We start from the raw sequence: 15,783 nt of genomic DNA, 5'->3' as shown, positions 1-15,783 counted from the left end.
AATGGGAGAAAGGGAGAGAAAGAGAGAGACAGAGAGAGAGAGAGAGAGAGAGAGAGCGCGCGAATCTTAAGCAGGCTCTACACTCAGCACAGAGCCCGATATGGGGCTTAATCCCACAACCCTGGGATCATAACCTGAGCCAAAATCAGGAGTTGGATGTTCAACCAACTGAGCCATCAAGGCTCCCCAAAGACATTCTTTTTCTTAACATTTGGGAGAATTTTGAATATGATCAGGGTATTAGATGATATTAAGATACTCTTATTTATTTTGTTAGGTAAGAATACCACTGTGATTACACAAGAGAATGCTGCTGTTATCGTTATTATTATTTGAGATGTATACCAAAATGACATTGTAGAATTTGCTTTAAAGCAATAAAAAAACAAAAAAACCCCAAAACAAACAAACAAACAACCCAACAAACAATCTAGCCTTCTGTCCTCTCAAAAAGGGAAGGGAGGATTGATAAAACAGTCTGGGAAAATGGTGATAGTTACTGAAGCTAGGTGATGGGTACACGGGGGTTTCACTGTACTCCTTACTTTTGTGCATTTTGAGAATTTTCATACTAAAATGTTTTTGAAAGGAGAGAAAGCAGCCGTATGGAGAGAAAGAGAAAAAGAGAAAGAAGGAACTAGACATGGGAACTACAGAGAAAAGGTTTGGAAAATTGCTTTGTTTTGTTTATAATAAACCCAGTGACTCATAAAGAAGATGAATTCCTTTTTCAGGTAGGCGCTACACTGATGCAATGAATTCTAATACTATTTCTTTTATTAGAATAAATAATCCATAATAGAAAATGTAAAAAGAAAACATTTAAAACTTTGTTAGTCAAAGCAAGCCAAGCCAACCCCATATATGAGATAACAAGATTATTTTCATACCCTGGTTTCATAAAAACCCTGCCAAAATGGATCTGAGCATGAAGATCAATGTCCAGCACCTGCTTGAGATAGTCCTGCAAATATGAAAAATAATCACTTTACTTTCAAACATTCTAATATCAGACTTTCAAAACTTCAAATGAAAATAAAATGAATTTATAAGATTGAAATGAAAAGAAACACCTTATTTTAGTGAATTTGATTTACTTAAGACAAATATTCCTTCATCTCTTCATTCTTGTCATTCATTTATTCTCAATACTGAGTACCTGGTATATGCTGAGTACTAATCTGGGTACAGGGGGATATGGGCTTGAGCAAAAGAGACAATGTCCCTGCTTTCATAAAAAATACATTCTAGTACAATTAGATAATAAACCAAATAACCACATTAGCATATAAATCATTACTTGATAGGTTACTGTTTCTCTTTTAATATAGAATTTTATGTCTGAGAAAGGATGTTAGCAAATAAGAAGCTTAAGAAGTTGTGCTGGGGCAGGGAAACCACATGTATGTATACTATATTATTTTACTTAATGGACTTAAAATAATGTACACATTCCTTGAGGAAAGACTTGGACATTTGCCCACAGACTGCCAAATCTAAGTAAGTCAACTAAAATAAAAAATAGGGAGGGAGCTCTGAAACAGAGTAAAGGGAGTTTAATTGTTCCAAATGTATATTCTGCCAACAAAAACACAACCAGCTTAAAGTTACAACCAATCCACAGTGGTTTGACAAAACCTGACCTTTGAAAATGAAAGGCAACACTGCCATGCGGTTGGTTTTGTAGACATAAAGAAAAGAAACTGCAGTCTTTAAAATTTCTCAACCTCTAGCTCTATTGCTGAGTTTCCTATTCATTAATCTAAGAGTAAGTCTAGTCACTTACTAAAATTTAAATATTGTACAAGCTTAGGATACTTTATTTTAAAAATCTGTTCCCTTCTATCTCCACAGCCTCAGCCAACATCATCTCACCTGGATTACTGAAATATGTCTCCTTGGCAATAGTCTTGCCCTCCTCCAATTCATTCCCCCCCACAGTAGTAAGAGAGATCTGAAAACAAATCTGATCAAGTCACCATATAATACTTCAAAACTTTCTGGGTTCCAGGAAAGAGTCTCATCTTTTTAATATCATATCTATGATTCTTGTATCTTCTAGCCCCCTTTTATCAATCATTGCTCTCATCAGGCAATCCTCCTCCCATCCAACCCCATATTCGTCAATCTCTCTCTCTCTCTCCAGTTTGAAACTTTCTTGCCTCCATTCTTTGAAAATGTTCTTACTTCTGTCTAGAATACTCTTTCTTTCTACCTTCCTCTCTCCACAGCTTATCTCAGTTTCACTTATCTTCTCAGCCTCCCCTTCATTCCTAAGGCTAGATTTGGACAAAAGATTGTTTATGTTTATTTTGAGGCTATGTTGTTACATACAAATTTAGAATTATTATCTTTTTCTGATGAACTGATCCATTTAAATATATGAAATGTCCCTCCCAATAATCTACAATCCTGATTACCTTAATTTTCTCTGATATTAATACAGCCACACCAGCTATCTTTTATTGCAATTTTTTTTCTAATCTTTTCTTTCAATTTGCTGTATCTTTCCGTTTAAGGTGGGCCCTTTATTACCATGATACAATTTATTGTCTTTTCATAATCCAGGATGACAATTTTTAATCGGAGGATCTAGTCCATTTACATTTAATACAATTTCTGCTACATTTGGGTTTAAGACTATCACCCTACTATTTGTTACTTCTGTTTTTATTTCATCTTTTCTTCTTTTGAATTCACCATTTTTTTTGTTATTTTAATTTCTTTCTCTTCAATTAGCTTGTTAGTTACTAGTTTTTTTATTATTATTTTAGTGGTTATTTTAATTTTTTTTAATGTTTATTCATTTTTGAGAGACAGAGTGCAAGCAGGGGAGGGGCAGACAGAGAGGGAGGGAGACACAATCCAAAGCAGGCTCCAGGCTTTGAGCTGTCAGCACAGACTGATGAGGGGCTCGAAGTCACAAACCACAAGATAATGACCTAAGCCAAAGTTGGATGCTTAATTGACTGACCCACCCAGGCGTCCCCTATTTTAGTGGTTATTTTAGAGATTATAATATGCATCCTTGAATTATTATAGTATACTATAATTTGATATTTTTATTACTTCCCAGACAATGCATGAGACTTAAAATATGCTAACTACATTTATTCCTCTCTGCTTTTTGTGCTACAATGTACCATATGTTCTATATAAATATTTAGTATATATAATATTTAGTATGTATATATTTAGTGTATGTATGTGTGTATATATATAACTATTATATATATTTCTCTATATATTATACAAACATATACTCTACATTTATGATTTAATATATAATATTTATATACAAACCAATTTTAACTTCATAAGACATTATTATTTTATACAATCAATAGTCATTTACATTTACCCACATATTAACACTTCTTTTTGTTCTTTAGTCCTTTCTGCATTTCCACACCTACACAATATTTCTGACTAAAAAATTCCAGTCTTTGCTAAGGCTGGTATATTTCCTATTTGTCCTTATTCCTAGAGCACTTCAAAGGTTTAAACTAAGAGCCTGAGATATTTGCCAGGGCCCCTCCCCACTGCAGGCCCTGAACTAAGACTGCTAAAATTCTGTTTATTTTCTTAGCCTCTTATCTACTCTGTTATGGTTGGCTTCTTGGCCTCTTCTACCATTACACCTCCCCCCATCCCTCTGGCTTAGGAATTAGTAAATGCTTTGAGGGAAAATGTGGCAGAGAATTCTAGTGTTACTTCTCTGTCCTTCGCTTTTCTCTGAGATCTTGGTGCCTTAAATCCTGGATACCTCGTTTGTTCTCTTCAGACACCTGCTTTTTCTTCTCTTTTTTTTATTTAAAAAATTTTAAAAATTTATATAGCTTTTATAGTTGTTCTTGGTGGGAAGCTTGGTCCAAATAAGCCACTGTATTATAGTAGGAGCATAAATCTCCAGACCTTATGTGCTGTTATAACACTATGTCCTTCTGATATCACACACATAGGTTATACTGCAATTGCCTGATGATTGGTATATATACTTTACTGGACTATACAGTTTGTAAGCGTAGAAACCTTGTGTATATATAACAAACCCCTAGTGAATAGCACATGCCTTTCATTCACTCATTTCTTAGTTTGACAAATATTTTTGAGTGCCTATTATACATCAGGGATTCTATATGTGCTAGAGATTTAATGGTGAAGAAGAATAAACAGGACACAAAGATGTTCTGTTGTGTTTTACTGGTGAAGACAGACTAAAATAAGTAAAGCAACAAATAAAATAATTATAAAGTGTGGTACATGCTATGAAAGAAATAAACAGGTACTAGGATAGAGAATAATTGGGTGGGGTAGCAGATAAGGAAAGGCCATTTTAAAAGAGGTGGTGAGGATGAGAAGGATTCAGCCATATGAAGGATTCAGCCATACTTCCAGGCAGAGGGAAGTACATACTAAAGCTTCTAAAGCAGTAAAGAATGTGCCTAGAACTAAAAAGACAATGAGTAGGAAAGAGGCATAAGATGAGGTTGGAGAGACAGGCAGAAGCTATACCTGTAGGCTTTAAAGGTTATGATACAGAGTTTTAGAAAGCAGATATGCTCATTACATATTTGCTAAATGAATGGAAGTATTTTATTTTTCTTGAAAACAAAAAACCTCTCTGTTGTTAAAAATGTCCCTTTTCATTCTTTGTGAACATGAAGGAATGCTTAATCTTGCTGTGACAGAGGGAAAGCTTGTACCAGACATAGCCATAAAGGCTGAGAATCATCATTGTTTTTAAGTTTTTGTCTACCTATAGAAGCAGCAAGGATCTCTGTCTGATATTCTGAAAGCTGGAGTCAGATAGGAAGAAGAAAAATGAATGGATGAAGAAGCAAGGCCGTTTCCACAACTCAGGTAAGAACAAACAACATTAGACAAGTTGCAAAAGACTTTAAAATGGGCAACAAAGATTATTGGATGTCCAGTGTAGCACAAACTTCTGGCTTATTTGTGTGTTTCATCATCTTTGAGCTATTTTATAAAAATTAAGCTTTAGAAATGGAATATTATTCAGCTATAAAAAGAATGAAATCTTGTCATTTGCAACAACATGAATGGAGCTAGACAGTATAATGCTAAGCAAAATAAGTCAGAGAAAGACAAATAACATATGATTTCACTCATATGTGGAATTTAAGAAGCAAAACAAACAACAAAGGGGAAAAATGGGAGGGATTGAGTGGGGGAGAGAGAGAGAGAGAGGGAGGGAGGGAGGGAGGGAGACAGAGAGAGAGAGAGAGAGAGAGAGAGAGAGAGAGAGACTCTTAATTATACAGACCAAACTGATGGTTCCCAGAGGGGAGGAGGAGGGAATGGGTGAAATAGGTGATAGGGATTAAGGAGTGCACTTATGATGAGCACAGGATGATGTACAGAAATGATGAATTACTACATTGTACACCTGAAACTAATACAACACTCTGTGTTAACTAACTGGAATTAAACTGAAATCTTGAGAAAATTTAAGCTGTAGAAAACTGATGATAAATAAGATTATTATTCATCTGAGTCTGAATGTGATGGAGGTGTTGGAAGGGGCAATCCAAGAGCCTCTCATCCCCAACTCTCCAGTTTTAGCAGGATCTAGAGAGAAGAGCCCCCATCTTAGGGCCACAGTAAAGTTTGCTTTACCAGGAGGAAGAAGACAAACATACCAAAACAATTATATTGTCTCTTAAATTAAAAGGTGCTCTGTTCTGATGGACTTAGATAAATAACTGCTTATATAAATAGAATATTCCTAAAATTATCAGGCTAGAAGAAAATTTAACATATTTTAAATCAGCTACATTAAAAGGTATTCTTATAATTTTAAGAATCAAAGATCACAAGTTAAGGTAAATCTTTAGCAAATGAGATAAGTTTTAGTTATTAAGAAAACCCACCAATGTTCTTTTTCTTATTTATCAATGTTAAGTATAATTAGGCAAATATTTTTTATTTTGCTTGGGTTTGTTTTTCCTAAACTTACATAGGTTTATTCATCAAATAAGCTAATGCTATTTCTATATATTTTAAGAATGTGAAAAATGTAATATTGGGTACAATATAATTGACTCTTTATCCTGACAAACTTTAAATTTCAATAGTAATTATGTTTGTAGTATGTCAGCTTGAAAATAATTTTCAAGATCTTTAAGTAACTTAAAATCTTATTGAACTGATATTAAATTAACTTAATCAATGAATAATCATCAGACATCCGGATGATTTCTAAGTAAGACAGAATCCTGGGTCATTGATTACTAAGCATAATTTAAGTTAATATACAGGTCTTCCTTCACTCATGATGGAGTTACCTCCTGAACCTGCTGTAAGTTGAAAATATCATAAGTTGAAAATACATTTAATAAAGCTAACCCACCGAACATGACAGCTTAGCCTAAGCTACCTTAAGTGTGCTCGGAACATTTACATTACAGAACCCTTCTGTAAAGCCTGTTTCATAATACAGTGCTGAATATCTTATGTCATTTATTGAATAGTATACTGAAAGTGAAAAAGAGGATGGTTGTGTGGGTACAGGATGGTTGTAAGTTTATCAGTTGTTTACCCTTGGGATTGTGGCTGACTGTGAGCTGCGACTTGCTGTGGCTGCCCAGAATCATGACAGAGTATTGTCCTGCATATTGCTAGGCTGGGAAAAGATCAAAATTCAAAATTTGAAGTCTGGTTTCTACTAATGTGCATCACTTTTGCACCACTGTAAAGTTGAAAATTCATTAGGTTGAACTACCATAAGTTGGGTACCATCCACACTTTTGTTTGAAAGTTAATATACTTTGTTTCTTACTTTTATATGCTAGGGAGAAGCTATATCTTTAGGTCATGTTAATTAATATGTTTGTTCATCTGTACTACATCAGGAAAGTACAGAAAGGATGCATGTGGCTGTAGAAAGTTATATTCTGTGTGTTTATGAACTTTGCTAGTCTTCTCAAATGCCTACATATGATTTCTCAATTATCTAGTTTTCACGGTGAAAGATAAAATTAGTTATTTCCTTAACATTTTGATGAAATATGGGTGGTTATAATTATGCTAGTAACACTAATGACAGACAAGTATAATGATGTGTGTTCTTTTGTTTTTCAAGGAAAAAAGAGTATTTTTTTTTAAAGTCCAGCCAGCCCTCAAAATATTTGATCTCAGGACACTTTACACGCTCTTAAATTAAAATTTATATGGATCCCTAGAGCTTTTGTTTATGTAGGTTATGCCTATTGATAGTTACTGTATTAGAAACTAAAACTAAAATATTAAAAAAAATGTTGGCTCATTTGGAAACAGCAATGATAAGGTCATGTTGTGTTTATATAAGTAACTTATTTTTTATGCATTGTTTTATAATTTTGACAATTCCTTTAACATTTGGCTTAATAGAAGTCAGGTGGATCCTCTTACTTGTTTCTGTGTTGAGTCTGATGAGATATTACACAATATACAGCCACTCGAAAAACTCACTGTACATTTATGAGAGAAAGAGAATAAAAAATTCAGATAAAGTCTTAGGAATAGTTCTGACCTTGCAGACCCACTTAAAGGGTCAAGGGACCCTTGTTCTTTGTTCTAAAGTAAAGTGGCAGTTTGTTGCAAAATATAAAATAACGTAATAAAGGGCAAAACGTTGAAAGACACTTTTATTTGCCTTGGTTTATAATACCTGTGTCTGAAATGAAGCTGAGAACTATTTTAAAATTTTAGTAAGTTCATTCAAATTTGATGAGCTTATTTCTTTAGTTTAGTGATTAATGTTTTCCCCATGAAACTAAAGGTTATTCTTTTTGTGTAATCTTCCTTTTGTGCTTTATGTTTATTTTGCCTTTTTTTAAAAAGAAATAAAAAATAAAAAATGAAGTTTCCTCATTTATGAATGAGCTAAGATTTTTTACGATCATGCTACTTTCTATGCTTATTTCCAAATATTTTATTGTTGCTTTGAAAAATTAGGCAACTAGTATTGTTTCTCAGGTATTCATGATCCTATCTTAAAAGTTTTTTTTTAATGTTTATTTATTTTTGAGAGAGAGATAGAGACAGAGAGTGATTTGGGGGGGGGGGGGCTGTGGAGCAGAGAGAGAGACACAGAATCCAAAGCAGGCTCAAGGCTTTGAGCTGTCAGTATAGACCCTGCCGCAGGGCTTGAACTCACGAACCGTGAGATTATGACCTGAGCCAAAGTTGGACACTTAATTAACTGAGCCACCCAGGCGTCCCTCTTGATCCTATCTTAATTGAGGGCTCAATTCTTTTTTGACAGCTCTTTTGATTTTGCCTTCTAAAGATCAGATCTAAATTTAGTAAAAGGTAAAAATTTCAGAATATCTTTTACATCTAAAACTGTCTTTGAAATTTCCTAGAGGGTCCCTAGAAAATCACAAAGATTTCTTCTTTCATCTTATAAAAAGATATGTTAGAAAGATTTAGGTTTCTTCGATATGTTACCACTGTAAGAGGTTCATGGGTGGGGAGTTGCTGTCATATCTGAGAAGACATGTTCAGTGTGCCCAAGGTTAGATCCATATATGTGGAAGTTCATATAAATAGTTTAGAAATTGTGTAGAGATTTGGCAATGCCTTACTGCCCATATATGTTTGCACTCTCAGCGGGAACACATAAAAACCTTTATGAAATAGTTACATACTGTATCTCAATGGAGAATTTTACTTATCTTCTATTCTGAAATTATTAGTTACAGCAACACATTAAGTACAGCCATACAGTGTCTGTCATCTTTGGAAAGTTTCTGTTTTACTCTAATGCTTGCTTAAAGGCTCTGCTTTTTTTGTACCTGCAACAAAGACAGATTCAGAGCACTAGGGAAAAGGACCTTCTGACACTTCAATTTGAACTTCTGACACTTCAAAGAATAGTCTCTTGGGTACAGGCACCTGAGGTGATACAGCTGAGATAACTTTTATATAGTACCAGTAGACTCTGTCAGGAGTCCCAGGACTCTTTAAAATAGAAGCAGATGGCTTCATGAAAGCGGACTGCTAACCCAAATATAGCAGAACAAGAATGACACAGGACTGAAATAAACAATAAGTGAAATTTTATTGTATTTATTTGTTTGGAATACTGATTAATTTTAATAGTCTATTGCTGTATGGCTCTAGATTTGCAAAACAAAGTCAAGAAGGCCTATATGGTTAATGAACACTTTTGCTGTTAAATAATCAGGGCAAGCCTTTGAGACCAGCCTTTTTTGGTGATCAATAATGATCTTTATGGTTATTTTGATCATATGAGATAGGAGGGAGACACTGTCAGGAAAAAATTAAGAGACTTTCAAATAGACAAAAAAAAAAAAAAAAAAAAAAAAAATTACTGGGTGTCCAGTGCAGTGTATCCTCTTTGGTTATCTGTGCCTTTCATTGTCTTTGAGCTATTCTAGAATCCTGTAGGTTGTGAAAAATTTATAGTGATGTAATCATTCTTTTAAAAATGTTTATTAATTTATTTTGAGAGAGAGAGAAAGAGACAGCAAGTATGGGGGAGAGGCAGAAAGTGAGGGAAAGAGAATCCCAAGCAGGCTCTGTGCTGACAGTGTGGAGTCTGACGCAGGCTCAATCTCATGAACTGTGAGATCATGACGTGAGCCAAAACCAAGAGTTGGAGGCTTAACTGACTGTATAGTACTCTGCATAGTAATGCATATAAATTCTTTAGTTTTCATAGCAAAAAGCAGATACTATGTACTTGAAATTGTCAGTATTTTACAAAAGTAAACACTTGGGGGCAGAGGGAGGTGGAAATAGGAAAAGATTTTGAGGGAAGCAACTGTGGAAGAGCCACTTTTTCTTGGCTGAGAAGAGGATTGAGGTCTGTGGGTCTCACAAGCATTAGGAGCTCCTTCCCCTTGCCCTAAGGCTCCCAGCTTCCCCATGATCCCAGTGTGTCTAGCAAGTCCCAAAGGAGCAAATAACTGAGACCTAATGGCACTAGAGAGATGCTCTAGGTGTATCCGGTGCAGACTGGTGACCACATGTGTCTTCCTGATCTGCTGTTGGCCTCTTAAGCCCTTTACGGTTTCTTGGCATAATCCTTGGAGTGGGTGAGTTCCATAATGGCTTCATAAAATTTCTTGCCTCTTCTGTAGCACAGGTGCTCATGGTAGGATTTAAGTTGAATCAAGTAAATAAATTTCTTGCATACCTGAGTTTCTGCACACAAGATTCATGCTTGTTACATAATGCTTTTTGGATCTTTCCTTGACCTCCCTGCCTTTTCAGCGACTGGTTTTCAGGCTTAGCCCTTGGGCTGAAGCAGATGTTCTGTTTCTTATGCTTTTCTTTCCTCCTGCCACTGAGTACAACTGAAATTCTTTTTTGGCAACTAGAAGGTTGGCAGGAGTCTGCAGCACTTAGGCTTTATGTCTTTCTTCCCAGTTCCTTTTTTGTCTCATTCTCACTCAAGGAGGAAGAAAGGACAGTTATTAGCTCCCATGGAATACTACGGGATGCCTAGTTCCTAAAATCTCCTCCCTAGTAAACTAAAGATTTAGTGTAAGTATTTTACCATACAGATAGTAAAATAAATAAAACCAATGTGCTTTACTATATTGCTTCTTTATTTTTAAGTCCCTAGGAAAAATCACATATTTGTGAGCACTAATAAAGAAGGTTAAGGTTGAGAAGTGTTCTGTCCTTACCAGAGTTGAGTCACAATTGCCAAACCTATGTATGTTATAAGCTAGTTGCTTTCAGAAATATTGGAGAAGACAAACTTCAGGTTTGTCAATAATTTTGTTTGTTCTATAATTAAGCTCATTTGCAACCAAGATAAATTATACATGAAGTACTCCCTGGAAACAAATTTAACATTAAGTACTCTTTTAAAAAATTTTTGTTTTTAATGTTTATTCATTTTTGAAAGAAAAAGAGAGAGCACAAGCAGGGCTGGGGCAGAAAGAGAGAGAGGGACACAGAATGCAAAGTAAGCTCCAAGCTCTGAGCTGTCAGCACAGAGCACGATGCGGGGCTCTACCTCACAAACCATGAGACCATGACCTGCCAAAGTTGGACACTTAACCGACTGAGACACCCAGGTGCCCTAACATTAAGTACTCTTAACTTCAGGGTTTGCTCTTGTGTTACCACAGGGAGTTTGATGGTAATGAAAACAGACAGGCTGAAAATTATTTCTTATAGCTCTATGACAATGCAGACTTCAGCCCTGGCCTTTGTGATCTCAAAAGAGGTCTGCAGCAATTTGCTCCACCTGGGGCTAAGGACTTCTGTGAGACGCTAAGACTAACCTAGCCATCTGTCTGCTATAAGGAGAATACCTACCCACACTTCAACACTTTCATTCTTGGATGTAATCTGAGATGGTTGTCTTAGACTGAGATCCTCTATTTTTCTTCTATGGTTTTTGGCCACTTAAGGGCTGTTTGTAAACACTCTAAAACTAGTTGTGAATGAAAGGTAGACATTCTCTATTCACACAACTGAATTCTGCTAAAGAGTAAGGTTATACATTTAGGCAGTTTTATAGCTAGAGAGGGCAGAGACCAAGAACAATCATATATATAAGATCTAGCCAAAAATTAATTATGCTCTTGGAAAATCTGAATTTTAGTAAAAACTGCCATTCTGAAAATATTCTTATAATTTTTCAGTTTAGTCATTAATATGAAAAAATAAAAGATGGAAAGGGATTATAGGTCAGTAAAAATATTTTGTGTTCTGAAATATTTTTGAGCCAAAACATCAGGTTGGTTACTGTAGTAAAGTATATTTTGCTTTTATAACATTATTCAGTAGTCCCAATAATCATCATAAACCAACACATTTCATTAAGATATATAAATTTAATGATACTGGGACACTGGAATTAGGATTTTTAAAAGACTAAGCATATATTTTATGCAAATATACTTAGTCTTATAAAATCCTATATATGCTTATATATATATATATATATACATATGTTTGCATTTTATTTCCTTCATTTATTATGATTATGAGCCTTATTATTTGTCAAAAGGGGCAATGGAATGCCTAATTCTGTCTTTCTTCCCTCTGGGAAGCTAAGGGTTATCAGGTTTGGAATATGTGGCAGGGGAGGACAGCATCTTGGAGCTTTATCTTGGGGTTAAATATCATGTATAAAGGAAGTCCTAATGTTACAGCAAAGTTGAGCAAGCAAAGAAACAGAAATCTACAGGGGAACATTGGAACCATTTTGCATGCTGTGGGATTCTCCAAGTTGCTCCTGATCTACCCATACTGCATCCCTTTTAGAATGCCCAGAAATTTCTGAAGCCCTAGGGATTTCCAGATTTGTGCAGGTCTGGTTATGGGTAACAGATATGTACCAGACTTTAGTTAATAAACCATATGCAAGGACATTACAGCAGATAAATTTTCATGAATCCCATTTTTTCATACCTTTTCCCCCATGGATACACCCCCTGATGTGATGATGACATCAGCACGACTGATACCCTCATTCAAGGCATTGAGTAAGTCATCTGGGCTGGAAAGAAAAAAAGACAAATAAGTTAATCATAAGGACAAGATTTTACATATGAGTGCCAACTTAAAACTAAACCACTTTATTCACTGGGTAGGCATTAACATAGGTATAGCATTATACTATGTATGAAGTGGCAATCAAAAAGGTCTCTGTCCAATAGGAGCCTAAGTCTTACTGCAGAGAAAGGACATCATAAGTGCAGAAATAGTGGCTACTGATAATTTCACAGGACTTTTTGTTCTAACAAGGAAGAGACATTGAGGTGTTGGTAGGCTGTCTAACCATCTCAGTTTGCCTAGGATAATCCCAGATTTAGTACTGAAAGTCACATGTCCTAGGAAGTCCCAGGCAAATCAGGACAGTGCGTGACACTAGATATTGGAGAGGTCACACAAGACTCTTTAGAGGGGATATGACTTAAGTTAGTTAGACCTTGAGAAATGGGCTGGATGTTTACAGGTGGAAGGAATGAGAAAAGGCTTTATAAAAAAGAATATCAGCCTGCAATGCAGCCTCACTGGGGATTAATATGGAGAAAATAAACTGTCTAGAACAGTCATGTAAGTCTATTTTCCATTTGAGTCTGAAAGCAGGAAAGACCAGGGTCTCAGCTCAGACAATTGGGCAGGAGGATTTCCCTCTTACTCAGTCTTTCTTCTATTCAGGTCTTCAGTTGATTGGATGAGACCTAGCAACATCAGAAAGGGCAACCTGCCTTACTGATTCAAATGTTGGTCTCATCCAGAAACACCCTCACAGGCACACCTAGAATAATGTTTGGCCAAATGTCTGGGCACCTGATGGCCCTGTCAAGTTGACATATCAAATAAACCATCAGAGTCAGACTATGAAGGGCCTGTTGACCACGAGAAATTTACCTTTATCCTCTGCACAATGGAACATCTTTAACATATTAAATAGGACAATGACATAAGCAGGTTTGATATTTAGAAACTGAATTCTGTAGGAGTCTGGGGGAACTAGCATGGGCAAGGGCAGTCAGGAGGCTTCTGCAGTGATCAGGACATGGGGTGTCAGCTTGGGGAGCAGGTTGTGATGGAGACTGAGAGAAATGATATACTCCAGAGATATTGAGAACTTAGTATTGGATACAGGAGAGGGGGAAGAAGGAGAGGTCAGGGCTGAACCCAAGTTTCTAGCCTTGACAACTACAAGGAAGGGAAGGGAAGGGAAGGGAAGGGAAGGGAAGGGAAGGGAAGGGAAGGGAAGGATGTAGAATGACTGGGATAGGATAGTATTTTGGAGGGCCCTTAAGCTCAAGAATTGGGACTTCATCTAACAAGAAAAGGGTGGTGGTGGGGGGTTCCCTAGAAATATGAAGAGGCAGTAGGTATTTATTGGGGAAAAAAGGGTAGGAGAAAAAACTAGGAAGGCAGAGACTGTATGAAATATTCTGAGAGGGTAAAAGGACAGGATGAACATCAGGAATTGAAACTAGGCAGATTCCTGTTAGTCAACCGAAAAGACAAATATACAGGACCATTGCTTGCACAGGTCAAAGGCCTGGGAAGAAGAGATGGAGCAAAATCAAGAGTCTATCCTCTGGAGGTTAGAAGGGTTACAAAGGCATACTTTGAGATTGATGAAGCAAGAAATAAAACAAAGTGCCAGGCATGAGTGCTTATGGGCAGATAGGAAGGCAAGGGTGAGCTAAAAAGAACTATCTAGTTACTATCTGAAACTATAATGCACTGCACTTGCATTCCTCTTTAAATGACAGAGTGCAGGAAAGGAGGCTTTTGAGGAATATCTGTCTAGCAATACCCTTGTTTTCTGAGAACATCTTACCTGTGCAGAGGGGATGTTCTCTTTCTCTCCCCTGGACATTCAACATGTACATCAAAAAAGGGAGTAATCCTAGCTTCTGCTTTTCTAGTTCTAGTTGAGGCCTATTTTGCTCCTGGGTTCCATGAGATAGCCCTACATCTTCCCATAAACCTCTCCTTTTTTTTTTATTATATGAAATTTATTGTCAAATTAGTTTCCATACAACACCCAGTGCTCATCCCAAAAGATGCCCTCTTCAATGCCCATCACCTCCCCTCCCCTCCCTCCCACCCCCCATCACCTCCCCTCCCCTCCCTCCCACCCCCCATCAACCCTCAGTTTGTTCTCAGTTTTTAACAGTCTCTTATGCTTTGGCTCTCTCCCACTCTAACCTCTTTTTTTTTTTCCTTCCCCTCCCCCATGGGTTTCTGTTAAGTTTCTCAGGATCCACATAAGAGTGAAAACATATGGTATCTGTCTTTCTCTGTATGGCTTATTTCACTTAGTATCACACTCTCCAGTTCCATCCATGTTGCTACAAAGGGCCATATTATTTCATTCTTTCTCATTGCCTCGTAGTACTCCATTGTGTATATAAACCACAATTTCTTTATCCATTCATCAGTTGATGGACATTTAAGCTCTTTCCATAATTTGGCTATTGTTGAGAGTGCTGCTATAAACATTGGGGTACAAGTGACCCTATGCATCAGTATTCCTGTATCCCTTGGGTAAATTCCTAGCAGTGCTGGGTCATAGGGTAGATCTATTTTTAATTTTTTGAGGAACCTCCACACTGTTTTCCAGAGTGGCCGCACCAGTTTGCATTCCCACCAACAGTGCAAGAGGGTTCCCGTTTCTCCACATCCTTTCCAGCATCTCTAGTCTCCTGATTTGTTCATTTTGGCCACTCTGACTGGTGTGAGGTGATATCTGAGTGTGGTTTTGATTTGTATTTCCTTGATGAGGAGCGACGCTGAACATCTTTTCATGTGCCTGTTGGCCATCCGGATGTCTTCTTTAGAGAAGTGTCTATTCATGTTTTCTGCCCATTTCTTCACTGGATTATTTGTTTTTCAGGTGTGGAGTTTGGTGAGCTCTTTATAGATTTTGGGTACTAGCCCTTTGTCCGGTATGTCATTTGCAAATATCTTTTCCCATTCTGTTGGTTGCCTTTTAGTTTTGTTGATTGTTTCCTTTGCTCCATAAACCCCTCCTTTGCTTAAGCTAGCCTCATGTTTTTTTGTTAACTTGAAATCAAATGGTAACTCTGTGAGATAGCATATATTTCCCCAAATTTCTCTTGGTAGTGAAGTTTTTTCATGTCCCTTTACCTTAATGCACTATTTGATGGGGGAGGGAGGGAAAGAGAAGGAGGTAAAGGGGGCGGAAGAGAAGTAGAAGATTTGTAACTAGAACATCATTTCACTCTTTTTCCAGGGGTGACAGAGGTAAGGAGAGGAGCTTGAGATTCATCTGAGAGGCTACCTTCAGTTCTCTAA

The 15,783-nt window shown here is 36.7% G+C and overlaps 1 protein-coding gene across 18 annotated transcripts in view; it reads right to left on the bottom strand.

Annotated features, from left to right (window-relative positions):
• GPHN (gephyrin) overlaps positions 1 to 15,783 on the bottom strand; it is a 645,091-nt gene that overhangs the window by 21,023 nt on the left and 608,285 nt on the right. For all 18 annotated transcript variants that reach the window (XM_040477426.1, XM_040477422.1, XM_040477423.1 and 15 more), the window contains 2 exons: positions 12,406 to 12,493; positions 891 to 964 (listed from right to left, as the gene is read on the bottom strand). In XM_040477426.1, the coding sequence (XP_040333360.1) occupies positions 891 to 964; positions 12,406 to 12,493 (162 nt within the window). The remainder of the gene's footprint in view (positions 1 to 890; positions 965 to 12,405; positions 12,494 to 15,783) is intronic.

This window comes from Herpailurus yagouaroundi, unplaced genomic scaffold, assembly GCF_014898765.1.
Source record: "Herpailurus yagouaroundi ecotype Mexico unplaced genomic scaffold, PumYag 141, whole genome shotgun sequence".
Classification (NCBI taxonomy): Eukaryota; Metazoa; Chordata; class Mammalia; order Carnivora; family Felidae; genus Herpailurus; species Herpailurus yagouaroundi.
This window is presented reverse-complemented; position numbering and strand designations above follow the sequence as displayed.